The sequence below is a fragment of the Hipposideros armiger genome, unplaced genomic scaffold (assembly GCF_001890085.2).
Source record: "Hipposideros armiger isolate ML-2016 unplaced genomic scaffold, ASM189008v1 scaffold_17, whole genome shotgun sequence".
In the NCBI taxonomy this organism is placed as follows: Eukaryota; Metazoa; Chordata; class Mammalia; order Chiroptera; family Hipposideridae; genus Hipposideros; species Hipposideros armiger.
In genome coordinates, this window is record NW_017731367.1 from 7,507,337 (window position 1) to 7,523,116 (window position 15,780).

Sequence of the window (15,780 nt, forward strand, 5' to 3'; positions counted from 1 at the left end):
ATGAACAGGCATCTGAAAGAAAAGCCAATCCATTTTGAGGTTGCATCAACAGGAGTACAGGGCTCAGAATGTGGGAGGACACACGCCCATGCCCCCTCTGCTGGGCTCACACCTGGGGTGTGTTATCTGGCTAGAGGCACTGTTCAGCACGGAGCCCTGGTGGGGGGTCTGGAGAGGGTAGGCTGGTGAGGGCTTGGCAACCCAGACCACTTGGAAACAGCCAGGGGAAGTGTGGGTGGTCAGCTGAAGGCGGGGGCTCTCCCAGGAAGTGGTGGCCATCTGCAATCCCCTAGGAGCAGACAGGTTTAGGTGGCTGCATAGTGTAGACGCAGAGAACTGCCCAGAGCCAAGCTGCTTCTGATGGGAGAGCTGGGTTTGATGCAGAATCTGAGTGGCCCAGAATTTTCCTGCAGACTGAACTGCTGCTAGGAGGCCCCAGGTGGTCCTATTCCTAATGTCTGCTGTCTGTCTGGCCAGTGGTGCCCAGTGCCTGTGAGACTTTCCTTTGGGGCAGTTGGCTTCATGAAGGCTGTTCTGGGGGTTAAGTCTGGTTGCAGGTGGCCTGAGGGGGAGGGGCTGCCGTGTGGGCTGGCCACTAGTGCTAATGTGAGGGGCTGCTCCTGGTCTTCTGTGCGCCTGGGGCCCCCACTGTCCGTGGGCTCTCAGCAGGACTTGTCCTGAGCACATGAGCCCGGTCGGTCTCCTATGCGAAAGGAGCGTCAGTCAGGTGGTGCAGAAGGGAGGTGTTGCAGGCTGCGGGGAGGGGTGTGCCCAGCCTCAGGTCAGCCCCCTCAGCTGCAAGGCCCACCTGGGAGGCTGCCCCTCCTCCCAGGAAGGGGGTGGTGGAAAGCAGGGTCCAGCCAATTTCAGGAAGCTGCTGTCCACATCTCCAAAGGGATGATACACCAGCCTCTGCATCTCATGCAGGCAGTCTAGGCTGTCTCCTGTCCCCTGGCAGCAAGGGTGCCCTCCAGCCCCTGCCCCCCGAGAGAATGCAGAAGAGTGCAGAAATGGCAGTAACCGCTTAGAGAACCTCTCCGGCGGGCTGGGGCAGGCTAGCCAGTGTGGGGAGCACGCACCTCTCACAGGAGGGGCACCACTGCCCCAGTCTCAGAGCCTGGCTGTCTATGGTGCCCACCCTCAGCACCGCTCAGCTCCTGTCCATGAGTCTGTGCAGACAGGCTGTTCCTCGCGGCACCCCCTGCCCCGCCGCAGGGCACCTGCTGGACACCACGGTCAGGTGGCCATGCCCCTAGCACAGAAATTCCTGGAGGAGGCGCTCCGGCTCACCCTGCTCCCCTCCAGGTGGTCCTGAGCGGACCGACCTCCGTCCTTGTCTCTGACTCCCAGGTTCTGAAGGTCGGCCCTGCTGTCGTTCACGGCTGCCCCAGTGTGGCCCTGGGGCTGTGTCCGTTATGGTGACAGTGAGCCACCCTTGTGCTCAGCAGGAAGACACCCCTGCATGGGGGCTCCAGGAGCCCCTTTGAGATGGAGGTTTGCAAGCAGGGCTGTCTTGGGTGTACTCTTGGGAGCTACACCCGAAAGGGGGCGAGTGAAACGGGGTGGGCAGAGGGTGGTTCCCATGACCCCGGGGGCACTCTGGAGCTGGGTCACCTGAGCTGACCACACCGGGCCGGCCATTGCAGGCTCAGCTTCTGATGAGCCGCTTACTGAAAGCAGTCGGAGAGGGCCCTCGGGCCCTGGTGCCGGCAGGCAGTGTGCTCCTGTGTCTTGGGGGTGTCCCTGGGCAGCGTGCTGCACCGTCCACTACACCTTCCATCCTGACAGCCCAGGTGTCTGAACCCCGAGCTGCAACTGCTGGGCAGCTAGCTCTCCCTGGAGACCTTCCAAGGCTCAAGGCCGTGGGGTGGGGGACGCTAGCCAAGGGACCCCAAGCTTCTGGAGTGTGGGTGACTTGGTGCCAGCCCTGCACCTCGGGGCCTTCCTTACGGAGTTCTCGAGCCGGTGCCCATCACAGGCTCCCGGGGTGGGGGTGGGCAGCACCCAGCCAACTCAGGCCTGCCGGGAGCGGTTCCGGCCCTCCCTCACCCCCACGTGAGAGGCTGAGGCTCTGCAGTCTGGAGATCCCCAGGTCTCCATCTGGCCCTGAGCTCCAGGCTGCCACAAAGCTGTGGTCAGGAAGGGAGGGCAGGCAGGTGTCATGCAGCGCAGGCTGGGGCAGCCTGCACACACGTAGGAGAGGAGGGGAGAGCCAAGAGGGGCCGCCTGCCTGCCAGAGGTGTGACCCCACCCACTCAGGAGAGCACAAAAGTGGTGACCACAGCCTTGGGGACAGGCCCAGCTCAAGCAGCCTGGCTGTGTGCAGAGGGGCCCCAGCTCCAGTCCCCAAGGCCCTGCGTGTCCCAGATTGGTGAGTCCTCCCTGAGCCAGGCTCCCCTCCCCAAGGCCTGTCCCTTCACCCTGCTGGCTGCCACAGAGGCCTCCCAGGAGCAGGGGGTCCAGCTGGCCCTCATCTGTCCTCGTCAGTCAGTCCCACGCTGAGGCCACGCCTGCGTGTGAGCAGCTGGTCCTGAGCTCTGAGACCAAGCAGGTGTGGGTGTGGGTCCTGAGTTTTTGAGGAAGGACAACGGGCCAGCTCTGCCTGCCAGGAGAGTCTGGAGGCCCCACCCCTGGGACCACGGGAGGGTGGCCCTTGGACAGGGCCACATGGGCCAAGGGGACAGGTAACTGAGCAAAGGCCCAGGTTGACAAAGGTTCTGGGCTGAGCTGAAGCCTTGGGTCAAGAGGCTCAAAGAGGGGTCCCCACAGAACCCCCTGCCTGGGCACCAGGCCGGCTGGGCAGGGCAGGGGAGTGGCCAGTCCACAGTCTAGAGGAGGCCTTGTGGAGCCGCTGTGATTAGGGGAGGGGGAACCTGCCCCAGGTTGTGCAGGAACCCGGGACTGGCCCAGGAAGTGGGGGAGAGGGAGAGAGAGATGGAGGGGGCGGTACGGAGTGGGGAAGAGGCTGAGTGCTTCCCTCTCCGCCCCCAGGAGAAGCAGGCCGGCCTGGCCACGCACCCTCTGCCTTGAGCCTGCTGAAGCCCCCCTACCCTCCCACCCCTCTCAGGCTGTCGGCCATGTCTGCGACCGCCGCCCCTGCCAACAGCTCCCATGGCTGCAGCATGGAGAGGGGCGTCCTGCCACAGGTGGCGACCAGTGTCTCCATCGGCCTCATCCTGGCGCTGGGCCTGCTGCTCAACGGCCTGGCGCTCTGGGTCTTCTGCTGCCGCCTGCGCAGTTGGACGGAGACCCGCGTGTACATGGTCAACCTGGTGGCGGCCGACGGGCTGCTGCTGCTGAGCTTGCCGGGGGTGCTGCACACGCTGGGCCCGGCGTCGGCGTCGAGGGCCCCGGAGGGCGCCCTGTGCAGGGTCCTGCAGAGTTTCTACTATGTCAACACCTACATGAGCATGTGGCTGCTCACGGCCATCGCCGCTGACCGCTACGCCGCCCTGCGCTTCCCCTTGCGGGCCCGGGCCTGGCGCGGCCCCCGCCAGGCCGCCCTCACCTGCGTGGCCCTCTGGCTGCTGGTCATCGGGGCTGTGGCCCTGCCAGCGGCCTGGCTGCGCCCAGGGGAGAGCTTCTGCTTCGGGCAGGTCCACACGCGGGGCCCCCGGGCGCTGGCCTTCTCCCTGCTGCTCTTCCTGTTCTCCCTGCTCATCCTGAGCTTCTGCTCGGCCCAGGTGCTCTGGTGTCTCCTCCAGCAGTGGACTCGGGCGCCGCCCCAGGCCGCTGCCCCGGTCCTCAAGGCCCTCTGCGTGGTGGCAGCCAACCTGGCCACCTTCGTGCTCTGCTTCCTCCCGCTGCACATGGCCTTGCTGGCCAAGCTCGTGGCGCAGTGGACAGGTGCCGCCTGCCCCACCGTCCAGAAGGTGGCCACCTTCGTGCAGGTCACCTCCCGAATTGCCAACGCCAACTGCTGCCTGGACGCCATCTGCTACTATTTCGTGGCCACAGAGTTTCAGGAGGAGGTGGGGGCCATCCTCGCCAGGCCCCGGCCTTTCCAGGGAGCGGCACAGAAGGGGGCCCATGTCCAGTCCTGCAGCACGCTGCCCACTGTCTGGGGGGTCCCGGCCCCCCCCAGGGCTGCTGTCTCCTCTCCTCCACCACATCCACAAGAAACAGCCTCACTGAGCACAGCATGACTCGGGTGCTGTCTCTGAGGATTTACGGGTCTGGGGGACAGGCGTTTTCCCTCTGCAAGCTGAATCCAACCCAAAAATTAAAGCCACACGGGTCTTCTTTCTCAAAGTTCTGCGTTAGGCACAGCCAATCTCTCAGGTGTTCCTTCCCTTGTCAGTGTGTGAGCTCCACCACCCCAACCCCAGCTTTCAACCTCAATGGTGCAGTGACCCCAATTTATACTAGGCTGACCTCCAACCTCTGTCCCCCACCCACTAAGATGATAAAAAAGGCAGGCCCTCTGAGCATCAGGCACACCCCCTGCGCGGACTGGGGCAGCTGTTAGAGAAAAACAAGACTTTTTTTTTCCCTCACCTGTAGATTAATTATACTCCAAAATCTATCAGAAGTTCCAGGGTCTCTCGTGCAAGCCTTCCACACCATTGCAACGCAACCCAAACAGTTCCCAGGGCTTCAGGGCGCCTGTCTCCAAGCTGTGTCATATTTAAAGAGAAACAGCTACTTAATGAGTTTAAAGAAAATCCTTTAAAACATGTTTAACTTGGGTTCTTGAAGAGCATCAAAGAGGTCCCCTTCCTTCCCTTTGGAGGTGCTGCCCAGGCCTCCTCTCCTCCTCACTCCACCCCCCCAGCACCACCCACCCACAGTCTCCGACTCCCCCACGCTTCACAGTCCCTCTCAGATCCCCCTCTGCAGGCTCAGGCTGGTCCGACCGTGGACCTCACACTCATTACCTCTCAGGTGAAGAGATGACGATGGGCTGAGAGGCAGCCCTGGGACCCTGCCTGTCCTTGTCACCTTGCGGATCTCTGGGTGTGCCCCCCCCCCCCCGGGCCAGAGGGCCTGGCTTGCAGTGGAATTACAGGATCAGCACAAACACCTCCTCTGAGAAGCCCTGGCAAGGCACAGACCTGAGGGGCTCATGGGGGACCTAGAGCCCCCAACCTGGGGCTGGGGAAGCAGAGGAGAGTGGTCCTGACAGCGTTAGGTGACCAGGTGACAGGAGGAAGGATCGGGCCCAGGTCCCCGCCCCCTTCTCCAGCCCCCGTGTGCTCCCCTTCTCCCCGCTCTCCTGCCCCCCGCACCCCCATGACCTGACCACAGTATCTGCACACCAGACTGCCTCGCAGGGCAGTTGGGGGTCCTCCTCGGCCTCCCCAGCTGCATAGAGAGATTTGTTAGGGCGGAATGGGGGCACACAGGCCTCGGGCAGTGTCCCCAGCCAGACCTGCTTTCCTGCAGAGCCACCAGTCTCAACCTCAGGCAGATGTACTCCTCGGCCCTGAGCCAAAGCCGCACGGTGGTCAGCATGACCTGCTGGTCAGAGCCGCTGTGTGTGTGTAGGTGCTCCACCAGTGGCCTGCTCTGGCCTTCCGCGGCCAGGAGGCGAGGCTCACCCAGCTGCCCTGGCCTCGCTGTAGCTCTCCGGCCCCCACCCCAGCTGTCCAGCGCGGCGGTGTGTACCTCTGGCACCTGAGCACCCAGCTCTGGGCCGAGGCGCTCGGGCACTGCAGATGGCCAGTCAGCGGCTCCTGGGCTGAAGGCGGCATCTGTGCCCGTGGCCACTGCGCCAGTGCTGAGGAGATCAAAAACTGTCCTGCCCTCGGCCCAAGTGCGGAGCTCCTCAGGGTGCCGAGAGCGTGGTCACAGCCCCTGCCTCCCATCTTCATTGGGCTGCGTGCTGGCCAGGGTGGCAGCTGGCTGACAGTGGGGGGTGAGACCCCAGCTCCGCATCTCCCCGGCCACACACAGAAGTGAGGTTCCCTCCTGCCTGGTCCTGGAAGAGGGCACCCCTCTCTCACTGTGACGAGGCGGGCCTTAGAAGAGAGTCCTGAGCTGCAAGCGGCCACACTGTCCACCTCCGCCTGTCCAGGTGTGCTCAGGGCAGTGCTGAACACGGTCCTGGGTCCAGGAGGCGATCATCAGCTGTGAGGTTGCTGGTGTGGTCCAACCACCCTCCCCAGCTGGCACCACCCTCCGCCTCCAGCCAAGGAAGCCTACGTCTGACTCCAGGAAGATACGCGTGGCTGGTCCGTGGGAACCTTCCTTGCAGAGGCCCAGGGAGAGATGGGGCCTTGGGTTCAGCCTGTTGCGTCCTCATGCTGAGTCAGCTCCCTCTCAGGGCAACTTCCCCAAGAAGCAGCCGCTGGAGTCACCTTCCAGGACTGATCCCTTTGGGGAACCGGGTGCCAGAGACCCAGGCCTTCCCAACCTGGAGGCAACGCTGGGCACAGCAGGCTGCCAGGCTGAGGGGCAGCCAGACCAGATCCACACAGCGAAGAAGGGGCTGCCATCCAGGACAGGGAACTTTCCAGAGTCTCTTGAACTGCCCCGAGCGCCACTTTCCAAGTTTAGGCACAACACAGTGTTGACTTACTGTCAACCTTAAACATAAAATATCCCATTGTTTTACCAGCAAAATATTTATTTGGGAATAGCAGAGGAATTGCAGTTTGGGACATGCACACTATGGCGAACCACAGGCAGGTCCGGAGAAGAAAAGATAGAGAAAGCTGGGAAGGGCGGTGATGGGCAAAAGTCCATTGGAAGAGAGCAGGAGCTCAGGGTAAGGTGGCTTCTCATTGGCTGAGTGTGGTGGTTTGTCATTGGCTGGGCTGTTGCTAGGCAAGGAAAAAAAATCTTCCTTCCTCCTGCGGGGTAGTAAAGAAAGCGCCTTCCTGCCCCAGTTTGCAAAGTAAGCTGCTGCAGGTGGTGTGTGTGGGAGAGCTCTCCCTGCAAGACTTCCAGACTCTATTTGGATGAGACTTTTCTTTTATTTATTTTCACAAGTATTTCTCAAAACCTGCCATGTCCAGGTCTAGGTGCTGGTGGCTGAAACATGCACGCCAGGAGCCTCCCGGGGCTGTGTCCCTGGGGCCTTATATGGAGTGGTGGGGAGAGAGGCTGGAAGTGGCCAGGCCGGACCACAGAGGCCTTGCAGGGGGGCGCAGGGCCTGGTCAGGGCTCTGAGGTAGTGGGGGCGCCATGGGAGGGTTTGCATCAGAGGAGTGAGGGGGCCCCACTGTACACTGCCACCTCCCGTGCTGCACGTTGGGGACGAGAGGGTGGGGTCAAGACAGGGGGCTGCTCTGAGGGGTGGCCAAGCCCAGGCGGCAATGGGGGATGCTGACTGGGACGTGATAAGACCACGATGAAGGGTCTAGGACCTCAAGGGGGGACTGGGATCGTGATGAGGGGGTAACGCAGGAGTGCTCTGGGACACTCTGGGAGAGGCTTGGCTAAGGCGGAAGAGCGGGGGCTTTCAGGAGGGTGACCAGTGCAGGGGCCAGGAAGAAGCAGGGGGCAGGCAGAGACCGGGGACCCAGGCACCCAGGAAGCAGATGCAGCCCAGTGACACTGTGTCCCCAGGAAGGTGCTCTCTGGAGAACAGAGGGACAGGGTCGCCCAAGGGGCCACGCTAAGTCGAGAACTGGTTATGTAGTCGTCTTGGCGGCCGCACATGCTGGGGCAGAGGCTGGGGTCGCTATCCTTGGTGCAACTCTCCCTGCCCCCAGGCCAGCATCCAGCTAGTGGGGCCGGGGCCTCGGGTGGAAGGGCGGAGCCAGGGACAGGCCCCACCCACCACCTCCTCTTTTCTTTGGCCAGAGTGAGTTCTGGAAGGGTGGCGATGTGACAGTGCCCCTCCAAGCGTTGCTCTCTCTGTGGGGCTGGGGTCAACTCGGTGGTCCAACCCCTTTTTGCTCCCCAAAGACAGTTCTGGGTCCTGCAAAAGAGGGTGGGGGGGCACCTGGCACTGGGGTGAGGGGCCAGGGGTTGGGGGCTTTGCCTTCTCAGGGGCAGGGTGACCCCCCACCTACATACACACACCTGCCTCTGCCCACCAAGCTGCACCCAGCTGTGATTAAAGTATTAGGTCAATTATGAAGAAAACATGGATTCTCATTACGAACCAAATGAACAGTATCATAACAGCACCCTCAACAGAGACCCAGCAAGAGTGCAAACAGGCAGCGCAGGGTGGGGACCCCGAGGGCAGCAAACCAGCCCAAACCAGCGCGTCCCCCAGCCTCCCTTGCAGCAAGGAGGCGGGCAGAACAGGGGTCTGGGGTGATCCTCCGTCCTTGACTCCTGCTCTAGGGCGGCCTCAGTCCGTTCTGTTCACCAAACGCAATGTCACAGGTGGAGTGGCTTATAAACAACAGCTGTGAGCCCGGAAGTCTGCGTGGTCAGGGTCTTGGCGAGGGTCCACGCCCTGGTTCAGGGCCGCCTTCTCACTGTGTCCTCACGTGGAGGGAGGCGCAGGGAGCTCTGTGGGGTCCCTTTTATAAGGGCACTAACCCCATTCATGGGGCTCCACCCTCATCACCTCCCCAAGGCCCCACCTCCTAACACCAGAACAGTGGGGCTTAGGATTCCAACAGATGAATTTGGGGGACACAAACATTCCGACCTCAGCAAGGAGTGAATGGTTTGATTTAGGTGGATCACTTAGCACCTGCCTGGCACACAGCATCACACAGTGTTGGCATCCGGTAGGAATTCCAAGCCCTCCCAGGTGAGATGCCCATCCCCACACTTTCCAGGGACGCAACCCCCCAAGAGGAAGAAGACCAAAGCCTAGGACCCCCTCCCGCATTATGCCCAGCACACCCCCAGGAGCGCCCACTTGCACTCCCCAGCTGCTCTGTCTTCCACCTGGCATGGCCTGTAGAAGCCTGCCTGCCATTGCCCTGTTGGCCTGTGCCCTGCCCGGGAGCCCAGCGCAGAGGCCGGCACACCCTGAGCCAGCCTGCAGGGCAGCCCTCGCGGGGTCCATTGGGCCAGGGTGTGGTCCTCAGCTGGCTTCGTGAGTGCAGATTCAGGCTCGCGGCCTCAGTTTTCTCTCAGCTCCAGTGTTCTCGGCTGTGTCTTGGGGATCCTCAGATCCAGGGTCACCCCTAACACTTGTGGGGCCCAGGATGCGGCGGCAGGTGGAGACCCACTTATGCCCATGTCTTGGGAGGTTGGTTTCAGTTTCCCCCAGGTGCCCACAGGGGACCCAGAGGCCGAGCAGTTGCCTTCTCCCCGGCCCCTGGGAGCCCAACGATATCACCCTCTCTCGGGCCTGGCTGGGGCTACTGTGCATGGGTGATGGGGGGTCAGGGTAGGCACCCCCTCAGGCATCCCTTTTCAGGGACTCCTTCAAACAGCAGATGACAGGGAAGGGCCCATCCTGCCTGCGCTCTCCCTCTGAGGGACCCTCAGAGAAGATCCCTTGACTTGCAGGGGTCCAGGGCCTTGGTCCCTCTGTCTGTGACACTGAGGTCAGTCCAAGAGGCCTAATATTGCTCCGGATGGTCACTGTCTCCCTGTCGAAATGCCATGGCAGCTGTCTCAGAATTGTGAAGTATTGCCCGGGCCTGGAGAACCCCAGGAACAGCCTGAGTCTCGGGGTGTTGGCTTTGGGGCCTGGAAATGAGAAAGCCGTTAGAGGGGTGGGACAAATGGCCACCCATGAAATGTAGTGGCGATGCCTTTGATAAAACTGTCGAGGCCGCAGCCAAAGAGCCTCAGGAAGACGACGTCGGCCACCAGCGTCTGGGTTACTGCCAGTTGGGTGGGGCGGGCATGCCTCGGGAAATCGGTGGGCAAACAGAGGCCGGAGGAGCAGGAGTTGAGGCCTCATTGCAGGATTTGGGCCTGTGGGAGGGACTCTGGGCCTGTGCTCCGATCTGCACTGCGGGAGGTGGGGCCGTGAGGGGACCGTGTCTCATCATCCTTATGGGGAAGGCAGGTGGACTGAAGCCAGCTCTCGCTGTCGCTGGACAAGACATGATCATCCGCGTGGGCCCGGTGGGGGACACCGGGTCACAGACACTTTGCTTCACCCCAGAGACCCCTCCTCCAACGCTGACACTCCGTGAAGCTGCTCAGGGCCAGCTGGGGACCCAACAGCAGTGCAGCCGCTGTGAGTGACGGCTGCTGTGATCTCTTATGCTCCCCTTCTGGCTATGGGCACGTGGGAGCAGACAGGGACATCCGTCATGTCTGTAGTTGGACCCGAGTGGCAGGAGGTGCTGGGTAGGCATTGAATGAACGCCTTCAGCACGGACAGTTCTCACAAACAAAACCACTGCTCGCCATCGCCATGAAGCCGGGGGTCTAGATCAGCGCTCAGCCAACTGTTCTACAAAGGGCCAGAGAGTCAGCATTTTCAGCCTCCTTTGCGACTGGTCCATGTGGCACAAGAGCAGCCAGCTGTGCAAGTGAGCGGGCCAGGCTGTGTTCCAACAAACCTTTATTTACAAAAGGCGGCAGGCTGACCCCTGGTCCATTGTGCAGACCTAGCAGGCGCTGTGCTGGGACACGTGACTCCCCTTTGAACCAGTCGGTGGACTGGTCCCTGGAGCTGCAGGGTTAACGGCAGTGCGGCACCAACTCTTTTCCTTATTATTTAAGTGTATTAGGGCAACTGGTTAATAACATTATGAAGTGTTAATAGCATTACATAGTGTTACTGGTTAGTAACATTATAACATTTCAGGCGTGCAAGATTACAATTTGACATCTGTACTCTGCTGCAACGCAAGTTCCCCTCAGGAGCCCAGAGGTGGGCTGAGCTCCTGTTGGTCCAGAGCGCGTAATGAACAGATCCCGCCCCGGACCCTAGGCCGGACAGATTCACTTTTTAAAAAGAAAAAATCATACTTCAGCTACTCCAGCTAGACTCTAAGCAGAACTTCCCGTTAAGACAGTAAAACGCCCAGCTTTACAAAAATTGGGTTGCAACAGAAATATTAAAAACGTTTTGCAGAAATGGTTTTGCCACAACTGGCTTAGACCGCTTCACAGGAGCTAACAGCTCTTTTTGCTTCTGTGCACCTGCTTTGCTTCTGCTGGGGAATAAAAGGTTAAAGCATTCCTCAGTTCCCCCTTCCTCTCCTCCCCGCCCCTCCATCTTAACATATCAAAAGGCCTCACAAGAGTTAACTCCCCTCACCCCTATCTCTGAGGGACAGTTTGTGTGGTCAGCTCAACCTGGTCACATATACTGTTAAGACATCTGAATATAACGGCACTGTTGTGACAGCGGGATGCGGTTTTAACTGGAATAACTGCACGCTCTTTTTTGGCTTCTGTAACTTGCTTTGCTTATAGCCCTGCCGTATAAAAACCCTACCCCCCGAGTCTTAGGCGCTGTTTTTCCCTTAGTCGGAGAGACGGTCGCTGAGCTCAGCTGAATAAAATCTTTGGAACCCTAATTTGACATCCAGCCTCTTTATTAATTATCTGGACCCAGCAGTAGGGACAACTGTCCAACCCAGCACAATAAGACCACTTCCTGGTGGCTGAGGGCACAGGCCTGTGGGTGACGGAGGCTTGCGGCTCCTGGTCCCAGGTGCTCAGGGCAGTGCTGCCCTCCGATGTTCCTCTTCTCTCCCGGCAAGCCGACCGTGTGGCCCCGAGCCCATCAGAGGTTTTCTCTCCGAGTCCCGACTATAGCTGGATCATGTCACTGCCCCACACGAATGGTGACTGAACATGGTCAGGTGCTGGACACCCTGCACAGAAGGCCGCCTTGCCCCTCGCGGGCCAGTGCTAAGTGTTGCCATTACAGGCGGCCGGAGCCCCCGTCGGCCTCACTCAGAGACTGCCATCCTCACAGGGTGCTTCCGGGTTGCTGGGAAGGAGGTCTGCTGTCTTCCCGGTGGTGCGGACTTGTGGCGGTAACACGCTCTGACAGTGCTCTGAGGATTGGAGGACAGCTGGACTGGGTTCAAGTTCCATGGCAGCCTGAATGCAGTGGTGAGAGGCGCTGAGCTGAGGGGGCCGATGGTGCTCGAGGTGGGGCCTCAAGCGAGCTTGTGCCTCTGGACCTGCCCTGAACAGCTCTAAACTGCCCATAGTCATCACGTCCAGGTGTGGCCAGGGAGTGGCTGAGGTCAGAGGTGGCGAAGGAGAGGGTGAGAGGTGACAGCTTGACTTCTGAGGTCCTTTTCAAAGGCAAGACCAGACTTGCGAGCAGGGAAGGGACTCCAGGGATCCTTGAAAATCTTTGTTACCTTCGTCATTTGCGTGGGACCATCCTGGGTGAAGCGTGGCAGCCTGACCTGCGAACTCTGCTCAGGGCCACCGGGGGCACTTTCCGGGTTAAGGTTAGGGTTGTCCCGGGAGATGAGCTGGAGGAGGGTGGGCCTGCCCGTGCCCAGGGTCCCAGCTGAGCTCAGGGTCTCGTGGGACATCCCCAGGCTCCGTCTCATCTGCAGGGGCCCCTGAAGTGTGCTCTGGGAAACCCTGCCTGAGAGCTGTTACTCAGGGTCAGAGGGGCCCGAAGGAGAGGGGTGCTCCAGGGAACCTCTGGGAGAAAACTCCCACCCGAGCAGGCAGCCGTCGCCTGGGGCTGGATTCGGGGCTGAAGGACGGGGCTGGCGGTGTCCACAGGGCAGGAACAAAATTCTTGCTGTGTTTCTGGGTTATTTTATTGCACTAGTTAGCGGCAACAAAATACTGTCATGACACTTCCTATAAATAGAATGACATGGAAGCACTTCTAAGAGTCAGGCCTAAGTAACCTGCAACTACAGACATTGCCTGAGAAGTATCACCTGAGCGGTTTCCTTTGCGCTGCTGCTGACCACTTAACAGCGACAGGACTAAAGGAGAAAACGGAAGCCATTTCAGTAGAGCGGGGAACATCGTGCGGTGGGTGGGGTCTTCAGAAGCAGCGTCGCTGGACGGTGAGGCAGCTCGAGCCGCTCGCGCCAACTCCCTGACATGGGGGCCCCCTGCACTGTGATCCCAAGGCCTAGAGAAGAGGTCCTGCTGGAAACTAATGTCAGGTTGGGAGGATACGGGAACGCAAGGCATGATGGGATGAGGGTGAAAGTCTGGATGGAAATTGGGGTGTGGACAGACTTTATGTGAAGTGAAGGGTTTCATCCTTAGTCCTTGACTGGAGTGGGGATATTGTGTGGGGAAGTGCTTCAGCCACCTGATGGGGTAGAGCAGAAGGCAAGGAAGCCTGCCTCCAGCCAGCGTTGATGGGGCGTGCTAAATGGGGACAGGTAAGATGGCCCGAGCCCCAGAGGTTATGACCTTGAAATGGTATAGAACATCAATGGACACAGAGATTAGCACTTTAATGAATGTGTGTTAGACACACGGTGTGGGGATGGACAAATGCTCTGCACAACGGCCCTGTGTGGAGTGGCCGGCCTCACGGCAAAGCCAGGACTGGACATGAAAGTTTCCGTTTGAGACAGGGCGCTGTTGACCTACCGTTCAAATAACTGAAGGACGTACCGTAATCCTGAAACCTGAAATCCCCGCGAAGTCCTTCGTTATGCCAGAGAAGTTCGCCAGTGTACAGAGGAGGTCCAGGCTGAAATGGAAAATGTTTGTATTTATGTATTTAGCTCTGCAGTGCATGCTAGCAGGGGAAGCTCCGAGGCACTCGCGCCCCTGGGTGAACAGGGCGCCTCTTGCCCATGCACTGACTTTGGAACCACGCGGAGTTGCTGGGTCCCCCTTCCAGGTAGACAGCACGCTGTGCACAGATAGCTCTCCGTTGTCTGACTAAGGGCCGCAGTCTGGGGTGCTGATTTCCCAGCAGCTGGACGAGTCCCTTGTGCTGCTGTGGTGTGCGCTGTACTGGGCGACGGACAACGTGGTGGCGGGAACTGGACAGGGCGTGCAGGGCCCGCACTCTGAACAAGCTCTATTGGGCCCTTGGCACCGCCAACACCCGGGGCCATGCCCCTGCCTCATGCGAGGGGAGGCTGTCCTGTGGGTGCACCTCAGCCCCAGACTGGTGCCCATCCTGACTACGAGCTGCCGCCCTGCCGGCCCGGCCCGAGCGCGCCAGCCATGCCCTGGCTCTCCCAGCGACAGTTCATGGGTGCCTCTACCTGTGAGGAGGTGCAGAAGGGCGTGTGTGCCCAGTGCAAAATGCGAACGCGGCGATGCGTTGGTGGTATAGTGGTGAGCATAGCTGCCTTCCAAAATGGGAACACAGCCCTTGCGCAAGGCAGGAAAAGGGGGCTGTGATGGCACTAAAACAGAAAGAAAGCTTTTCCCTTAAAACAGCTCATTGCCGGTAAACAGAAAAAACATGATTGATGTGACATAGAATACAGTAAGTGCTACTTTATTCAAAAAAGATCTTGATTAATCATGTGATTTCCTGGCTCCCTTGTCTGCAAATTCGTTAATTAGGTCCTCATAATGTAAACTTTCAGCAACTTCATTTTCAGTAATCTAACTGAAAGCAACATCAGCCACTCTTGGCAAATGCAAGATTACAAATCATTTCGTCAAGTTTTAATTTCGAGAAGGATCTTTCTGCTAATGGAACCACTGCTGCAGCTGTCCAGAGTATTTTAGAGTTTGCAACAGCCTTGGGATCCTTTCCAATAAGTTATTTTGAAACGTTCTTGTAAATGTTAGTACATTTAGAGTTGATGGTTCTTGTGATTTTTTTCTAAAAAAGATTTAACTCTTCTTTCAAATCAGTTTTGTGTAAGTTTGAATTTAAATTGAGATGCAAATCTGTACAGTGTCATTTCACCATTCCCTCTGACATTTCCTGTAATCTGTGTGGAGATCATATAAGAATCTGATTCTTGATCTGCATACAGTTCAAAACACCCGTTTGTGCATTTTATCGCTGTATCTTCAATTACATGGAAAGATTGATTTTTAAGTTGTCTTCCCATGTTAGTAATTGGTTTACCAAAGCTTCATATGAAAATTGTGTTCTTGTCTGTGAAACACAGAGTTCCCTAAATTTAGTTTTTGTTTCCAAGCTCGTGGATTTTGCTTTATAACGTGGGAGTTTATCAAAACAGAGATTCTCAGCTCCTCGAATGATTCTAACTGCAATCTGCGCATGTTTGATTTTCTTGTACTAATTTACTGATAAAATCCACTGCCTGAGCTCCTGCAGTTTCTGTCCTGGGAGTAGTTGTGCAGAGGCCAACAGGACTTCCTATGGGGACAGGTATGCCGGCCGGCCTCCTAGCTGGGGGCCTGGTGCTGCCCCACGAGGAGCCCCTTTTTCTTTGCATGGTTACAGCACAACCTCTGCTGTCTCTGCTGCTGCTGCAGTGACCGTCCCCCCGGCTCCGCCCCGTTCTCTACAAACCCTCCTGCGAAGGGAACAGGTTGCCCCATCTTATCACCACCCCTGTGTGCGCACAGCTCTATTTCTAGAAGCCTCTGAGCAGCCCGGTTAGGCCCTCTGGAAGCCACACAGGGCTGGCTCTCAGGCCCTAACACAACGGTGTGGTGTCCCCTGCTCACCCCCTCGCAGGGTGGCCGCTCCAAGGAGGGGAGGAGGCTGGGGCTCAGACAGAGCAGCTGCACTGCCTGAAAGTGGGTTTCAGCCACAGGAAGTGTGGTGGGGAGTTCTTCTTTCTCTCGCCCACCCCTGGAGCTGGTGCAGGAAGACACCCTCCACACGGCACCCCCAGGGGAAGGCTTATAGGAGCTGTCCTTGGCTCCCCCTCTTGTCTTTCTAAGCCAGGGGGTAGGGGGACCTTGGGCCGAAGCCCCTGCCAGCCTGACTCTCTGTAGATGGGGCTCTAGGACCCCCAGCTGAGGGGACTTTGTCCTCTTGGGGTGGAAGATTTCAGGTCTGCTCTGATCTTTGGGGAGGAAACCGCTGAGGCACCTCCAGGCTGGTGGGGGTGGGGGGTG

General features: G+C 58.9%; 1 protein-coding gene across 1 annotated transcript; it reads left to right on the top strand.

Moving 5' to 3' along the window:
* Positions 1 to 2,122: 2,122 nt before the first annotated feature.
* LOC109374254 (G-protein coupled receptor 35-like) lies at positions 2,123 to 4,209 on the top strand. The gene is made up of 2 exons (XM_019628717.1): positions 2,123 to 2,371; positions 3,068 to 4,209. The coding sequence occupies exon 2, from the start codon at positions 3,078 to 3,080 to the stop codon at positions 4,143 to 4,145; it is 1,068 nt and encodes a 355-aa protein (XP_019484262.1). The 5' UTR covers positions 2,123 to 2,371; positions 3,068 to 3,077; the 3' UTR covers positions 4,146 to 4,209.
* Positions 4,210 to 15,780: the final 11,571 nt, after the last annotated feature.

Excerpts from the sequence above, each read along its gene's own strand:
- LOC109374254 (XM_019628717.1), top strand. The coding sequence starts at position 3,078 with ATGTCTGCGACCGCCGCCCCTGCCAACAGCTCCCATGGCTGCAGCATG.